The 16899-nt window shown below is 33.9% G+C and overlaps 1 protein-coding gene across 1 annotated transcript in view; it reads left to right on the forward strand.

Annotated features, from left to right (window-relative positions):
• Positions 1-5681: 5681 nt before the first annotated feature.
• Positions 5682-16899, forward strand: part of LOC142349191 (somatostatin receptor type 5-like) — a 48571-nt gene continuing 37353 nt past the window's right edge. The window contains exons 1-2 of the mRNA XM_075400601.1: positions 5682-5771; positions 14247-14433. Coding sequence (XP_075256716.1) covers positions 5682-5771; positions 14247-14433 — 277 coding nt within the window. The remainder of the gene's footprint in view (positions 5772-14246; positions 14434-16899) is intronic.

Consider the following 16899-nt stretch of genomic DNA (forward strand, 5'->3'; position numbering starts at 1 on the left):
GAAAATAGATAAAAGTATGATCGTTAACATTTTGTGTTTTTGCCGATGGTTGACTGTTGATTTACGATAAGAGTTGAGTGATCGTTACCTTCCGTTCTGAACTCAAATTTATTTTGATTTTTTTTGGATCTCACCTCAAAGTAACTTTAGGTTTGGATAACACTGAAAAAGAGAGAGTTATATTTTAGAAATTTTATTAAATTTGCGCTAATTTGTAGAATTTGACGACACAGGACAAAACATGTTTATAATTACCAATTTTTATTATCGTTTATCTGTCACTATATCCCAAACTGGAACACCTTTTTCTCAGGTATTGGGTTACGTTTTGTGGAATTAACCATTTAAAAAAGAACCGAATGTTCCACTTCAAAATGATAGGGGTGCTGAATCATAACGATGAGCAATGAACAGTTTCAATGATAATAGATGAGACCCTCTAAATCGTTTCATAAAAGACCCCGCCTTGAATCTCAATGACTTTTCCGGAATTGTGTTATAATTTATTTTAGAACTCAAAATTACAAAAATAGAATTGTTATCAGGATATTTGATATTTAGTCTGTATGTTTTTACTTTTCTAAAATCCGTAGTGATTTATTGCGACACAAGTTGTCAACAGAAACTTTGTCAACAGTTTAGTATTGAATTTAGTTACCTCAAATTATAATTTATAACTTGACTAAAAAAAACAGAAACACGTCAAAGAAAAATTCGGTTCAAATTTTCTTAGTAATGGCCTTTGAGCGTCTGGTAACCTATACCTGCCTATGTCAACTGGAAGTCTGAAATCTTTGAAGTTCAAAAGCAAATAGCAGCGATCGATTTTCGAGTTCAATCTACTCTGAGAAGCATCATTTGTATCTTTTTTGTCAGTTTGAAGTGAATTTTTGTATCAAGGTAATGAAACTTAATGTAATTGTTGTTCTAAGTAAATTAGATGATACAAGTACCCACGTCGGAGTTTTTTTCAGCTTCTTCACAACAGTAATTGAAAAATTATAAATTTCCTGTTTGCTTTCAAATATTAAAATGAAATATACTTGTTGAATAATTCACGGCGTTTTGCTATTTTCCGTGGTTTGCAATCGAGTATATACTGACTGTATAATTCAATAAAAAACTGAACATAACGTCCGTTTTTTTATGTTACTACATAACAAATTTTTCTGACGATTGCAAACTAACTTAACAATAAATTTGCAAGTTAACAAGCGATCATACCGACGATAGGAAAACAAAAAAAAGTAAGGGCTTTCTTTATTTTCTTCCAACTAAAACTCAATAAACGGACAGCTTTCTTTGGTTAAAAAACTATGTTTTTTTCTGGACTAAAGAAATGATATATTTCCGCTTTTGGAGCCCTACAATGCAGAGCCTCTTGAAGATTCCGTCTCGCTCTATTCAGTAATAAATATACAACCTGTATTTAATTACAATTCTAACTGATATCAATTACTGATCTGTAATATCTACGTAGAAAAGGGAATTAAGAAACCTAGTTAGCAGGAAACGTTGTTCTTTTAAAGTTCTGCAGCAGTATCTGTGATCATATTAGCGTCAGTAATACTAAATTATACATCCTGCAGTATGGTATATTCTTACTACACCCTAAAGTTAACAATTAGTCTAACAACTAGAACCACTGAAAGTCCTATTAAAAAAGTTCAACGAACTGGCGAATAATCTTATCATACGGGTTGAAAATGGGTATCAATATTCCTTGCCGCATTTGATGCATTTAGATCAATTTCACCTTTAATTTAATTTAATTCAGAAATTTGAATTTAATTTATTTTGTTCATTTTACTAGTGACGAAACTGTCCGTTCACACTGTAAACAAATTGAAGTTCCTGACGTTGTGCATGATCAAATGATGATCACCTTTTTTTCCTTTTAGGCAGTAATTTGTAAACACCATTCTCATTCTCTTAATTTTGCTGCTAAAATTCAGTTGCAAAATAAACTTTGTCATTTGCTCTTCAAACTGAGATTACAAGTTCAAATTGACATTTAAGCATAAAAAGCAAACGCGAAGCAAACTCCAATCAATCAGTAATTAAACGTCAACCGCAGTGCAATTGGACTAAACAAAAATCAATCAGCATAACATGGCTAAGTCAACAGTAGAATCCAGAAAAACGCCACTTCACATAGATGCTTTCTGGGACAGGCCAACAATCACTCCACCTCTGTATTGGGAAAAGTGGACCCAGCAATGGAAAATTGCTATCTCAGCGAGGGAAGGAATTCAAATAGAGACTCTGCTAAACGGACCACCCACAGTAGTTGTCTATCCACCAGAACCATTATAGGAGAAACCTGTCAACAAAATGATCATGCAACGGATAGGAACGACCACAATACGAAACCAACAACTCAAAGTCACTTGGCAAAATGAGTGCAAGAATTTTGATGAAATTGGCATTCTTTGTGGCGATAAACCGTGGGACATTTGTGACCAACAAGCTTTTATATCGTCTCTACCTTTGCATAGGGACGGAAAGTCGGAGAATCTTCAAAAGAATCTTCAAACCCACTTTTTATTATTGGAAAAGAACCAATGAAAGAATGGTGGAAGATCATGGAAGACTCTTTCGCCAAATTGTATCTCCCTCATCTCGTAAAATCACATGTGATAGATTAGTCTTTTTCTCTTCGAAACAACAGAGAGGAGACTCTGCTGGAAGTTTTTAAGGACGACGGAATGAACATGACCAAAATTTCAGTCTTGGTGAGGTTGAGAGTACACTTATTCGTGACAGATTGCTACTGAATATGCTTGATTATGGACACAAAAGGAACTAAAAAACTAAAAAAGAAGCAGTAACAACCACTAAAGCATTAGAAAGAGGAATTCACATGGAAATGGGAGCACCAAAACAAACAAAAATCAACTGAATTTCGAACAATAACATCAGTCAGTCAGTAAATATAGTCAACAACTATCAAAATCCTAATCGCAAATCAAACTTCCAACATCAAAGACAAAACTATAATCAAAACGCAAACGCCTCCAACTAAAATTGATTCAACAATAACTGTCGCAACTGTGGGCAACGCTGGAACTACAACCATCGACAATATTGCTCTGCAATACGTGAAAGCTTTAATAACTGCGGAATTTCTAACCACTTCGAAAATATCGCCACCAAACTAATGTCAATCAATAGGAATCAGCCCCAGACAAAAGTGACGATGAGGAATCAGTAATCTACATCCCTAGATTTAGAGAGCTGTACGAACAAGCGTACAACTGAAACTATGACAATGACACAAACTATGATATGCTACGTTGCAGCTATCTCAATTGAGACGGCTAATAAGTTAGGAAGTTAGGGCCCCTTAACGCAAAAAATCAGATTGGCAAAATTGCTTCAACCTCAATTATCAATTCTGGTAGAGTCTGCAGCTTCATTTCCATCAGCCTTGCCACTAACATATTAAAAACGACGCCTACAGCTCGATGGACAATATCAACGGATGAGAAAGGTTTGAAAACCTTCTCAAAAGAACCAAGCAAGGTCTTAGAAAAATCTCTCACAACTGTCACATTCAATTACTGCACTTGCAAAGATGCATCCCTCACTGTAACAGTCGACGGTCACAAAATTATCATAGGAATGGATCTGTTCAATAGCCATGGATTAGCAGTTGTACATCAACAACCAAAAAGGGATAATTGCGTTAAAAATATAGATAATTTTACATGCAGGTTTAAACAAACAATCTTGTCGCATTTTCCTGAATTAGTTTTCAGAATTGCATTGTAAAAGACACATATCGTTTAGTCTAATATTCACCAAAGGCACACTGCAACTCATCTAAGAGGTTGTCGCGTTCCGATTAACTTACAACCTAGAAAAACTGATGAACTTGACAGATTACAACAAAGGGCCATATCGAAAAATTAGCAAGTTTTTTTCGGGGAGCATTGCGAAGTTCGGGGAACATTGCATTTCCTCATCGCGATTACAGTAAAGAAAGGTCACTCAACAAAACTAGTTTTAGATTCTAAAATTTTAAACAAAACAATTCATAAAAGTAAATGCCAAATGCCTATCATAGAAATGTTAATTGATTTCATTTCACAACATCCAGAATAAACACAAAACAATCAAGGTGAATATTTCTTCACTATAGAAATAAAATATGCATACAGTCATTTACAACTACCTAAAGATACAGCAAAACACTGTAATTTTTATATTATTTGAGAAAAATTAACAGGAAACTGTAGAATTATAATTGGTTTTTACGGACTAACCGTAATGCCACAGAATTTTTAAAAAAAACAGTGTATTACATCAAATTGAAACACAAAATTCCTAAGAAAAAATCGAACATAACTATTGCACTGTAAAAATTCCAAGCAAAATTTTACAGTTAAATAATAAATTTACTGCACTCAAATTCCAATATTCAAAATCTTAGCTGTCAATTGCGTCGCAAATCACACACCAAATAATCGTATTAAACACAACTGAGATAAGTAAATCTTACCGCGATTGCCATTACCACACTTGCGCATAATATTCAGCCTTAAATCAAATCATATTCCATTAACAAGTTCAGTGCAAATGCCACGCAGAAGTCAGACAAAAAAGAACAATCTCAACAACTGATACCAATAAGTTCCAAATTTGACACCAAATCAACTAATCAATACTTAATGCCAATGTTAAGCGCGAAATCAAAAAATTTCAACTATAAGTACCATGGGCCCAAAAGCAACTCGCTTCTTGCGCATAAATCTGTTTCAAGTTAATACACGAAATCCAATTTGAAGTCGTTATCACTAAAAAAGCCTCGAGGAAAGACAACAAAAACTGCAACTCCAACCCGAACTCGAGTTAAATTCTCGGATAACTCACCCAACAATAGAAACCCTTGTACAAACAATACGTCAACAACTGAAACAACCCCTTCAACAAGTACACTGGTTGCTGCAGAGGACCAACATTTTTCAGAAACGATCGATAAGATCTTCAGCAAAAAAACTGCTGGCGAAATTGACAGTAACAGATGCTATATTAAAAGAGGTCCAAGACTGTGGCGTTCTGCGAAGCGATGAAGCCCGACTAAAAGAAATAAGTCCTCACATATATACGTACTGAGTGTAAAAACGGCTGCCCACGTACATGAGTATGTAAAACTGCTGCCTCTGTTTGGACGAAAAGATTGTCATGCCTAAGGCTATCAAAGAGGCAGTACTAGAAGACATCCACTCTAGATCCTTTAGTCCAGATCAAGCTAGGTGTTTAACCAGAAAAAAAAATTGAAAAAAAAATTTGCACAGAAAATTATACTGAACCTATTTATGCACATGCAAATGACCACATGGCAATCGGAATTGTTGAACGTCTAAGTAAAACCATTAAAAGAAAATTATCATGCATGAAGGTTCACCAAAATAAAAAAATTTAACATACAACATGCAATACATGTAATATTACAAAAACTGACAATAACCAAACAAAGAACAAACAAAGAACCAAACAAAGAACATCTAACACCATTTGAAGGACTTTTTGTTTGAAAATGTAACACAGCAGTATATAACATAACTAAACCAGATAGCACAAATCTTAGTTAAAATAAGATAATTAAACCTTATTTTGACGTAGATACAATTACTGGTCGTTCAGAACTCTCAGAAGAACAATGGTAGGACACAGGCATGTGCAGCCAACTAGAGGTGGAAAATGACCAAGCACATGCACAACACGAAAAGATGCAGGACAATGAAAACAAGTTTACGTGGTCAGAGGCAATCTGACGCCGATTCCCAGTACCAAACAAAGAGTGCAGGTGAAAATTTTAAAGAAGATCCATGCTACTAGACGCCAAAAACGTAACCTTGATGGACTCTATGAAGTTTTTGCGCTCGGCAGTCCCCTAGGCAAAGTCAGCCCTACCACAGGCTTCATTAAAGAACCAAATAAACACGAAGTTAGAGTTAGAATTTCCTATATAGCGAAAACTGAGACCAGACACGAGCGAGTTACTGTACTAGCCCAGTATGCAGGCAGACGACCACCAAAAATAAACGAGAAAACCAAAAACAACGTTGCGAGAGCAATAAAGATGCGAAGTTTGTAAACATAGACCGGACTTGAACCAAATTTTACATTTTATCACAAACAGACAATTGCAGCACCACCAACCCAACCTAATACTTCAACGTCATCGGAATCGCTATTGATATCTATTCTACGAAAAAAAACCAAAAAGAGCCGCACAAATAAGCGACACTTCCTAATTAGAATCTTCCTCTGATAGAATGAGCAAACACCAATGAAGAAAAGCAACCAGGAATCGCAGAACCAACAAACACAAACCATCAACGAGAATACCCAGACAACACAAAGATATACCGAAGAAATCCAAGAAAATAACACTGCATTTTTTGACACATCTTCATCTCGCAACCCAAATGAAAGATGGACTGTGACCCCACCCAAATTTACCAATGGATCGTGAAATGACTGTTTTTGAAGCAGAATTATGCGAGGACGAAGATTCTGATTTCAAAACTTCATTATCTTTAAAACAAGACACTTTATATGTTTTTTTAATAAATCAAAATTGTATTATTATTTAAACGGTGAATAAGTATTATTTTCTGATTTTGTTCTATTTTGTTTATTTTGTACGTTATCAGTCTCTCGCAATAGGGAAAATATCATACGGGGTGCATATTGAGATCAATATTTCTCGCCGTGTTTGATGCATCTAGATCAATTTCAACTTTAATTTAATATAGTTATGAAACTTGACCTTATTTTTTCTGTTCATTTTACTAGACAGGAAGCTGTCTGTCCATACTGTAAAGAAAAAGAAATTCCTGTCGTTCTGCCTGATCAAAATATGACTATCTTTGTTTCCCCTTGAGCATTTTTTTAAGTATCATTCTCATTCTCATAAATTTGCTGATAAAGTTTAGTTGAAATTTAAACTTTGTCATTTGCTCTTCAAACTGAGATTAGAAATTCAAGTTGTCAATCGCGACGCAAACTCCAAAAACATTTGGAGAAATCTAATAATCATTTAAGCGTAAATAGCAAGCGCGACGCAAACCCCGATCAATAAGTAATTAAACGTCAATCGCAGTGCAATCGTCAGCATATCAAATCTCCTGCTAAGATTACTTTTTCCATCAAACAGCGAAAGTGACAGACAAATTGGATTATGTTTTCTCCCAAACTAGTTTTATTTAGAGAATTAAGAGACTATATTATAATGCTGTGCAACGAATCCAAACCGAATTTCAATCAATAAATAGATTCAACAATTTTTTGCTTTGAAATTAAGGTTCAGTACTGGTTTGACGATTTTGTGTTACTCTTGGTCGTACAAGATAACGTTTTCAGTTTTAGACAAAGTTGCATCTAATTTACTGAAACTTGTTTACTCCGATCTTCAACAACAGATGACAAACTCCACAACTATCCCTGGATGAACTCATTAAATTAATCTTATAATCTCTTGAATACAATATACCTGTGTAGTTCAGATAGCATGAAAGGGTTTATAGACTTTGGCCTCAGTTTCAGACTTTTTCATCCTTATTTTCTGCACCCGCATCACCTTTTTTCATTTCACCCCAATTTTATTCTTCCTTCTAATCTTTCTCCCTTTAGCCTTGTATTCCTCCCTTTATCAGTTCACACCGATTTTATCTCTTTATAATATTGTAAAAAATCAACAAGTATATGTCCATATTTGTTCAATCAATTTTGGTTGATCAAAATATTCATCGTAGAGGATTATCAACGGTGTCATTAGAAACCCGTCTAGCTTAAAAAATATAATTAAATATAATATTTTTGCATTTTTTTTGCTTAGTTATCGAGGGTTAAAGTTTTTCTGACTAATTTTCCAGATTTTGTTCACAATTTTTGTATTTTCAAGCAATCTTTTGCCATTTCTGCTTTAAATAATATGTTAGGATGGTTGAAAATAGTAATGTTGGTTTTACCTCTAAAGATAGAAGATTGCTGTTGAACCATTTATTCCCAGTAATTAGCTAAAATTTAAGCCAAAATTCAGATTTTTCATCAATTTTGGCAAACAAGCTTCTTTAGCCCAAGTTGTCTAAATTTGCCTGATTAACAATCCTACAAAATTGCTGATACGATATTCTTTCTTTGCAAAGATGGCCAGTTTTAGTTGCGCTTATGAATTAAAATATGGCTGGTTTTTTGCGATTTTAACTCGATAATAATCTAAAATTCACAATACAATTTGGATATATCGACTTTTTGTCAAATTTTCCATATCCATGCTATTCAGAACAACTTTTGTACCTAATAGACCAACAGCAATAGCAAGTTTAGTTTTGCTCTAATCGTTGTCTTTTACAGTTTAAGAAAGTTCCGTTGGTCAGCAGTCGACCTCTTTCTTTAAAATACATTATTTTTACTTCTTCTTGTTGTCAAAATAAACAATTGAATTTAAGCTTTTACATTTTTTGGCCAATTTGCAGCCTAATTGCAGAAAAACAGCCTGAATTGTCTTTCTTATGTTATTTAGCGTGATTTTAAGAATAAATAATAGTGTTTCGGAAAGTAATGTTGTGTCAGAAAAAGTTTTTCGAAACGGACATTTTCCAAAATTTGATGTTATTTTTCTTAGCTTTTCAAATTATTCACAAATCAGTTATGACAAAATTGGCGCCTAAGAAGGAAGGATAATTGAAAATATCAATGTTTTTCAGTGGACAGATTATCGTTTTAACGCGTTAGACAAAAACTTCTAGCGGAATTTAAAAGACCTTTTATTTTGTTTTTACTTGTTGTTCTTTTTATAGTCGTATGACAAATTCTGTATATTTTAAGGTCTTAGGGGCTCTATTTGGATGAAAAAAAAACGTTTTTTTTTTATTTCAGTTGATAGCTATTTCTTTTCATGATATAAATCAATTATTTTTAAAAAAGAGAACTTTTAACTTTGTTTTTTGCTGTTGTGATGACTGACACAATTGAGCATATCTAATATTTTTAGTGCGTTGCCTATTCTTTTCGACACCTGTTTCTCCCAAAAAAAAAACATTTAGATTTTGAATTTTAACTGATTTTGTCGTTGTTTGTAGACGTATGAAATTTTATGAAAAATGAAAGATCTCAATGGCTTCCTCTGGGGAGCTAAATAAGGCTATCTGAAATTTTCAGTTGATAGCAAACGTTTTTATATCTGCGAAATTAATTGTTTCGAAAACCAAAATGTTTTTGTATGCTTTATTTTTTTTCTTTTTTGTTTTTTTTTGTTACCTGGTCTCACTATTCAGAGATCACATGTCACACTATTGGTTTTCAAAGAAAGAGCAGTTGATTAAATCTTTTATACGCAATATATTTTTGTTGTACCGGTTCCGTCACGGTTTTCACGCATAAATTAATTGAATTTCTGTTTTCTGTTGTATATGTCGTTTGATTTTGTAGACTTACACCAAATTTTGGATAATGAGAGTTCTCATAGTCTTCAATTGGAGGTGTGCTTGAACATAAATCGTTTCACAGATTTCGATTGATATCTAATGGTTTTCATCTGTTGAACGCATTTTTTTTAAGTTTAACGTTTTTTTTCAAACTTTCGGTATCTGTTCTGTTTTGTCTATTTGTTACCTGGTCTCATTAGGGACTGGTCCCCGTAATTTTAGTAAAATTTAAAATATTTTGTACAGTTTAAATTTTTTTATACTATTTTAACTTTGCTATTAAGCAGTTATCTTTTCAAAAAAATATAGACATTGAGTTTTGCTCGTAGATTCTGTCGGTTGTTGTACGTTGATTTTGTTGTTTGTCACTCGTAATCTTAATAACGGCTGGCCCCATCGACCCTCTACTATTGAATTATTTTATTTATTCAGTGGTTTGCGTTGGAAGCAATTTTGTAATTCACACAACAAATTGCTTTTGAACAATATTTAAATTTTTTAAAGTTTTCGTTGAATTTTAGGGAAATAGAGATTTTCGTTGGATTCAAAGATAATAAATTGTAGGTTAATGTCTGTTTTACTTCGACAAAACCAATCAAAGTCCTTACTTTTTTTTCGTTTTGATCGGTTTTTGTCGATGTTTAAACGTAAGAATCGTCAGTCTTTGCCCTTCTAAAAATCTGACAAAATTGACAGTCCCTGTCAGGATTCAAACCCTCGACCTCTAAATTACCCTCCACATTCTCCTCCACTGCACCACCAGTTACTTAACTTTACACTACTTCTTTTGTAACAAAAACAGATTGAGACTTACAAAACCGACTAAAAACGACGATAATCAACACTTCTTACATCAAAAAACGATCAAACATACAAAAACTACATAATCGACCCTTCCTAGTTCAAAAACCAACCATACCAACTAAAACGACGGTAATCGACATTTACTTCTCAATAAACCGACAAAATCGACGAAATTCGGGAAATTTTCGTTGCATTTTCTCAACCCTGGTCTTCTTCATTTGATAGACATTTATGCCGAAATCGTGGATGAGCGGCGTCGGCAAAATTATGTGCGGACGCACATTTTTGAGCCTCCTTGTTGTCATTTTCATTCAAATTTCAATTTCAAGAACATGGTTATAGGATTAAAACTCACCTAATTTTAGACAGGAAATAAATAACCACGCACGGATAAAAACCCTCAAGGACATAAATCGCTCATTTAAAACCAATCGGTGGGGTTTTGTCTGAAACCGCAAGAAAATTCTTACTTGAAACTGCATAATAATAGATAGCATGAAAGCGTTTTAGACTTTGGCCTCAGTTTCAGGCTTTTTATTCCTTATTTTTTTCACCCGCATTACCTTTTTCGTTCCACCACTTTTTTATATGTCCTTCTAATCTTTCTCCTTTTAGCCCTGTATTACTCCCTTTATTAGTTCACACCGATTTTTTCTCTTTAAATATTTTTGTAGAAAATCAACAGATATATGTTTATATTTGTTCAATCAATTTTGATCTCAACGGTGTCATTAGAAAACCCGTCTAGCTTAGAAAAAATAAATAAACAAAATATTTTCGCATTTGTTTTGCTTAGTTATCGAGGGTTTAAGTTTTCTGAACATTTAACTTATTTTCCAGATTTTGTTTACAATTATCGTACTTTCAAGCAATCTTTTGCCCGTTTTGCTTTAAATAATATGTTAGGATGGCTGAAAAAGCTAATGTTGGTTTTGCCTCTAAAGATAGGAGATTGTTGTTGAACCATTTAATCCCAGTAATAAGCTAAAATCTTAGACAAAATTCAGATTTTATCATCAAAATTGGCAAACAAGCTTCTTCAGCCCAAGTTGTCTAAGTTTGCCTGATTAACAAACCTAAAAAGTGCTGATACGATACTCTTTGTTTGCGAAGATGGCTAGATTTAATTGTCTTTATGAATTAATTTTTTGCTGGCTTTTTGCTCGATAATAATCTAAAATTCAAGATTTAATTTGGATATATTGACTTTTTGTCAAATTTTCCAAATCCATGCTATTCAGAACAACTTTTGTTTCTAATAGAACAACAGCAATAGCATGCTAAGTTTGGCTCTAATCGTTGTCTTTTACTGTTTAAAAAAGTTCGGATGGTCAGCAGTCGACCTATTTCTTTAAAAAAAATTATTATTACTTCTTCTTGTTTTCAAAATAAACAACGGATTTTGAGCTTTTACATTTTTCGGCCAATTTGATGCCTAACCGCAGAAACAACAGCTCAAATTGTCTTCCTTATGATTTTTAGTGTGATTTTATGATTAATTTAATCATGTTTCGAAAAGTAATATTGTGTCAGAAAAAGTTCTTCGAAATTTGGAAAATTTCCAATAATTGAGGTTATTTTTTGATCTTTTTAAATTATTCACAAATCAGTTAGGACATAATTGGCGCTCAAAAATGACGGATAATTGAACAAATCGATTTTTTTCAGTAGAGTAATTATCGTTTTAACGCCTTAGACAAAAATTTCTAGCAGAAATTAAAAAAACCTTTTATTTTGTCCTTATTTGTTGTTCTTTTTGTAGTCGTATGACAAATTCTGGTTAAATTCAAGACTTAGGGGCTCTATTTGGATGAGAAAAGAAACATGTTTACTAATTTCAATGGATAGCTGTTTCTTTTCATGATACAAATCTTTTATTTTTCAAAAAAGCGACTTTTTAAACTTGTTTTGTGCTGTTGTGATGAATGACACAATTGAGCATATCTAATGTTTTAAGTGCGTTGCCTATTCTTTTCGAGTCCGATTTCTCCTGAAAAAAAAAATTTAGGTTCTGAACTTTAACTGTTTCTGCCGTTGTTTGTAGACGTATGAAATTTTATGAATTGTAAAAGCTCTCATTGGCTTCTTCTGGGGAGTTAAATAAGCCTATCTGAATTTTTCAGTTGATAGCAATTGTTTTTATATCTGCGATATTAATTGTTTCAAAAACACAAATGTTTTTGTTCGGATTTTTTTGCTCTTTTTTGCTTACTTGTTACCTGGTCTCACTATTCAGTGATCACATGTCACATTACTTGTTTTAAAAGAAAGAGCAGTTGATTTTATCTTTTATACCCAATAGATCTTTTTTACCGGTTCCGACACGGTTTTCATGCATAAACTGAATGACTTTCTGTTTTTCGTCTGTATATGTCGTTTGATTTTGTAGACGTACAACAAATTTCGGATAATGAGAGTTCTCAATGTCTTCATTTGGAAGTGTACATGCACATAAATCGTTTCACAGATTTCAGTTGATATCCTTTGAACGCATTTTTTAAGTTAAACAATGTTTTTTTCAAATTTTTGGTTTCTGTTCTGTTTTGTCTACTTGTTACAAGGTCTCATCAGGACTGGTCCGCGAAATTTTAGTGAAGTTTAAAATATTTTGCTCAGTTTTAATTTTTTATACTATTTGAACTTTGCTATTAAGCAGTTATCTTTTCAAAAAAAAAGTTGAGTTTTGCACGTAGATTCTGTCTGTTGTTGTACGTTGATTTTGTTGTTTGTCACTCGTAATCTTGATAACGGCTGGCCCCATCGACCCTCTACTATTGAATTATTTTATTTTTTCAGTGGTTTGAGTTGGAAGCAATTTTGTAATTCATACAACAATTACTTTTGAACAATATTTAAATTTTTTTAAGTTTTCGTTGAATTTTAGGGAAATAGAGATTTTCGTTGGATTCAAAGAAATTGAATCGTAGGTTTTTGTCTGTTTTACTTCGACAAAACCAATCAAAGTCCTTACTTTTTTTTCGTTTTGATCGGTTTTTGTCGATGTTTAAACGTAAGAATCGTCGGTCTTTGCCCTTCTAAAAATCTGACAAAATTGACAGTCCCTGTCAGGATTCAAAACTTCGACCCCTACATTACCCTCCACATTCTCCTCCACTGCACAACCAGTTACTTAACTTTACACTACTTCTTTTGTAATAAAAACAGATTGAGACTTACAAAACCGACTAAAAACGACGATAATCGACACTTCTTACATCAAAAACCGACCACACTTACAAAAACTACATTAATCGACCTTTCTTAGTTCAAAAACCAACAATACCAACTAAAACGACGGTAATCGACATTTCCTTCACAATAAACCGACGAAATCGACAAAATTCGGGAAATTCGTCGCATTTTCTCAACCCGGGTCTTCTTTATTTGGTAGACATTTATGCCGAAATTGTGGATGAGCGGCGTCGGAAAATTATGTGCGGACGCACATTACTGAGCCTCCTCGTTGTCTTTTGCATTCAAATTTCAATTTCATGAACATGGTTCTAGGATTAAAACTCACCTAATTTTAGACAGGAAATAAACCACGCACGGATAAAACCCTCGTGGAAATAAACCACCCGTCGGTGGGGTTTTTGTCAGAAACGGCAAGAAAATTCTGACTTGGAAATGCGTATTAATAAATTCTCACAGTATCATTCAAAAAGCTTTATTGCATAGGGAATTTGAATGCTTCTTACGTTCTGAAACCTACGAAAACCGACTTTACTTACGTTTTGAAATCGACGAAAACCGACGCTCCTAACGTTTAAATACCGACGAAAACCGATCAAAACGACGAAAAAAACGTAAGGGCTTTGATCGGTTTTGGCCAACTAAAAGCGACGAAAGCCGACGATTTCTTATGTTTGAATCCGACGAAATTCTCATCACGGTTGAGTATATAAATTTTTTCACTGATGAATATCTTTAAAAGGAAAAATTTATGATCTTCATCGTGCCTAATTGCCTGTAATTCAAACGTTCATCTCGGGTCTAACTCAGCAATCTGAGGACATTGGGGATGTTTGCTCGTCTTCGGCAGCCCCTCCATATGACTGGCTTCTCACACTTATTCTGGGTACTCTGGCAATGACTGGTAATGGACTGGTTGCTGTTGTTTACATAATGAGGAAGGTGGAACACAATGCTACCAACTTGATAATCACCAATTTGTCTGTTGTTGATTTCCGTAAGTAAGTTTACAAAAAAAATCATATTCATAACCACCTGGAGGACCAAGGTTTTACCCGTAATCCACCCCTAATTAGCTGGGATTTAAAATTTAATGCAAAATTCAACTCCTATTTATCGGGGAAAAGAGTGTAAGAGTGTATTTACACCCTTTTTGCCACTTTTTTTTACACTCTTTGCAAAGAGTATGTAATTTAGCGTGGACTGATAAAAAATTAACTCTTATAGAATTACAATAATAACAAAAATGAAACTTTAAATTCTGGTAACAGTTGGCGCAATAGTTAATGCAAATAGGGAGTGTAACATGTTGGACATATGGAAGGTCGGGGGATCGATCCTCACCAACACCTTCCACATTTATTTTTTTAAAATCACACTTTTGTAATTACACTCTTCCATACCGTTAATAAGGCGGAGAAATAGGGGTGTAAGTTTTTAATTTTTACACTCTTTAAACTCTTTTCCCCGTTATCTTTGGGGAAAATCCTCGGCCCGGGCAGTCAAATAATCATTTGTTTGTTCCAAAAAGGGCGTTACAGAATTATTACCCAGAGAGGACCCAGTCGAAACCTACCCAGGTGGAGGTGTGACTATTTTTTATATACTAAAACACGTGAACGTGTAACAGGCATTAGTCTGGCACTGAAATCTCTCATGTAAGGGTCTAAATAATTAAGAGGTTCTGAAGAAAAAACAGTTCGCTAAAAAACTAGTGGCACTAAATTATTGCAAACTGATAGTAGAGTACATTGAGGAAAATAGTAAAATAGCGACACTGTTAAAAGAGAGCATTATGTACTTTAGACGTTCAATTTATTGTCTGTTCATGGTTTTGAAGAACATTTTGGAAAACGAGCCGAGGTTTGATCATGGTTGATAATCGTCTGAAAGGTTAAATCCAGGGTCATCTGACGTGAAGACGAGCTACTACCATTAACGAGTATATATTGAACTTTCGTCTGGAATGGTCTGATCAGAGGTTACTTTTGCTGGAACGGTCTGATCAGAGGTCACTTTCGGATGACACTTCAACTTGGGTAATAGCCTGATCTTGAATTAATATTGTACGGATGGGTCTGATCACTTCGACATTGGCACTTTGTGGCTGATTATGATCAAGCTAATGGATCAAGTAATTTTCTTCTGGGAAACTATTCAAAATTCGGGAACAATTTTGATAAACCAATACTTTTATAAAAACAAAATGCAGCAGAATTGAACAGAAAAAAGGAAATTTTTTCACTATGCCCAACAGATTCCTAGTTCGAAGTCCCCGTTCAAAATTAACTGTAATAAGCCATCCCCCCCCCCCACCTCAAAATTGTCTACGCCATCCAAACTACTTAATAGAGATCTATGATCTGATTTTAATTTGTTTAAGTTGCCTGGCTCGTTAATGACATTGTTTATTTACTATCGCTTATGATAGGTTTGGCCTCGTTTGTTCTTCTTGGTGCCTTTTTGCTTCATTCAAAAACCCCATAAGCACAATTTACGGTTTACAATTTTTCAGAAGATTTAAGCTTTTCGTATTAAAAAATATCTTTAAACCATGGGTTTGCAGTGCTGAAGCATATTACACCCAATTTCTGAACAACTGCTGACGAAAAACCCTAGTGAGTTTAAAACTTGCAAGAATCTTGCAAGCTGATTCAAATTTCGCAAGATTCTTGTTAGAATCTTGCAAGATGTCAATCCGGGCAAAAAAATAAATCAGGGCACTAGCAAGTGAATCTTGCAAGTGAATCGATAAACTTGCAAGATTGTTGCAAGTGAATCGAAAAAGTTGCAAGATTCTTGCAAGTGAATCGAAAAAGTTGCGAGAATCTTGATACTGTTATGCATTCACTTGCAAGTTTTTCTATTCATCGACCACTATGGAATTAATTCAATTTTTAATGACACCTATGCATTCAAGTTAGCAGCAATCTAACTAAGAGTGGTCTCTACATCAGACGCTTTGATAATTCTTTTTATTCAGTTATAAATAAACAAATTAAGAAGATGTCTCTTTGTAAATTTTGTATTTTTATTGCAACTCTAGACAAAATGCTAAATTCTCAGAATTCATCGGCGTAAAGTTTTAAGAGATTAAAAACTTTTTATATCGGCACATTTTTCAATACTGGGGTTTCAATATAAATTAGCAATCAGGAGAATTTTTCAACTCAAATTGTTCTCCTAAGACGTGAATCGAACATCGCTCTTGGCTCTTGACAATAAAGTTCTTCAACAGTGATTTTTGTATAATATTAAGGAAGGGCGGTCAGGAAACCGTGAAACCGTATCCTTGAAATGTAATTCCACAGCTTGGAATACGTAGAACCAGATTCCTGTTCCTACATCCCGGTTTGAGGTGTCAACGCTAAAAGTTTCTTACAAGTGAAATATTTGCGGTGCATGTGGTGTACTATTGTCAAAATTGCGGTATTTAACCCTTAGTGTTTTGAAAATATTCAAT

Source organism: Convolutriloba macropyga, chromosome 11 (genome assembly GCF_964194025.1).
Source record: "Convolutriloba macropyga chromosome 11, txConMacr16.3, whole genome shotgun sequence".
NCBI classification, from domain to species: domain Eukaryota; kingdom Metazoa; phylum Xenacoelomorpha; order Acoela; family Convolutidae; genus Convolutriloba; species Convolutriloba macropyga.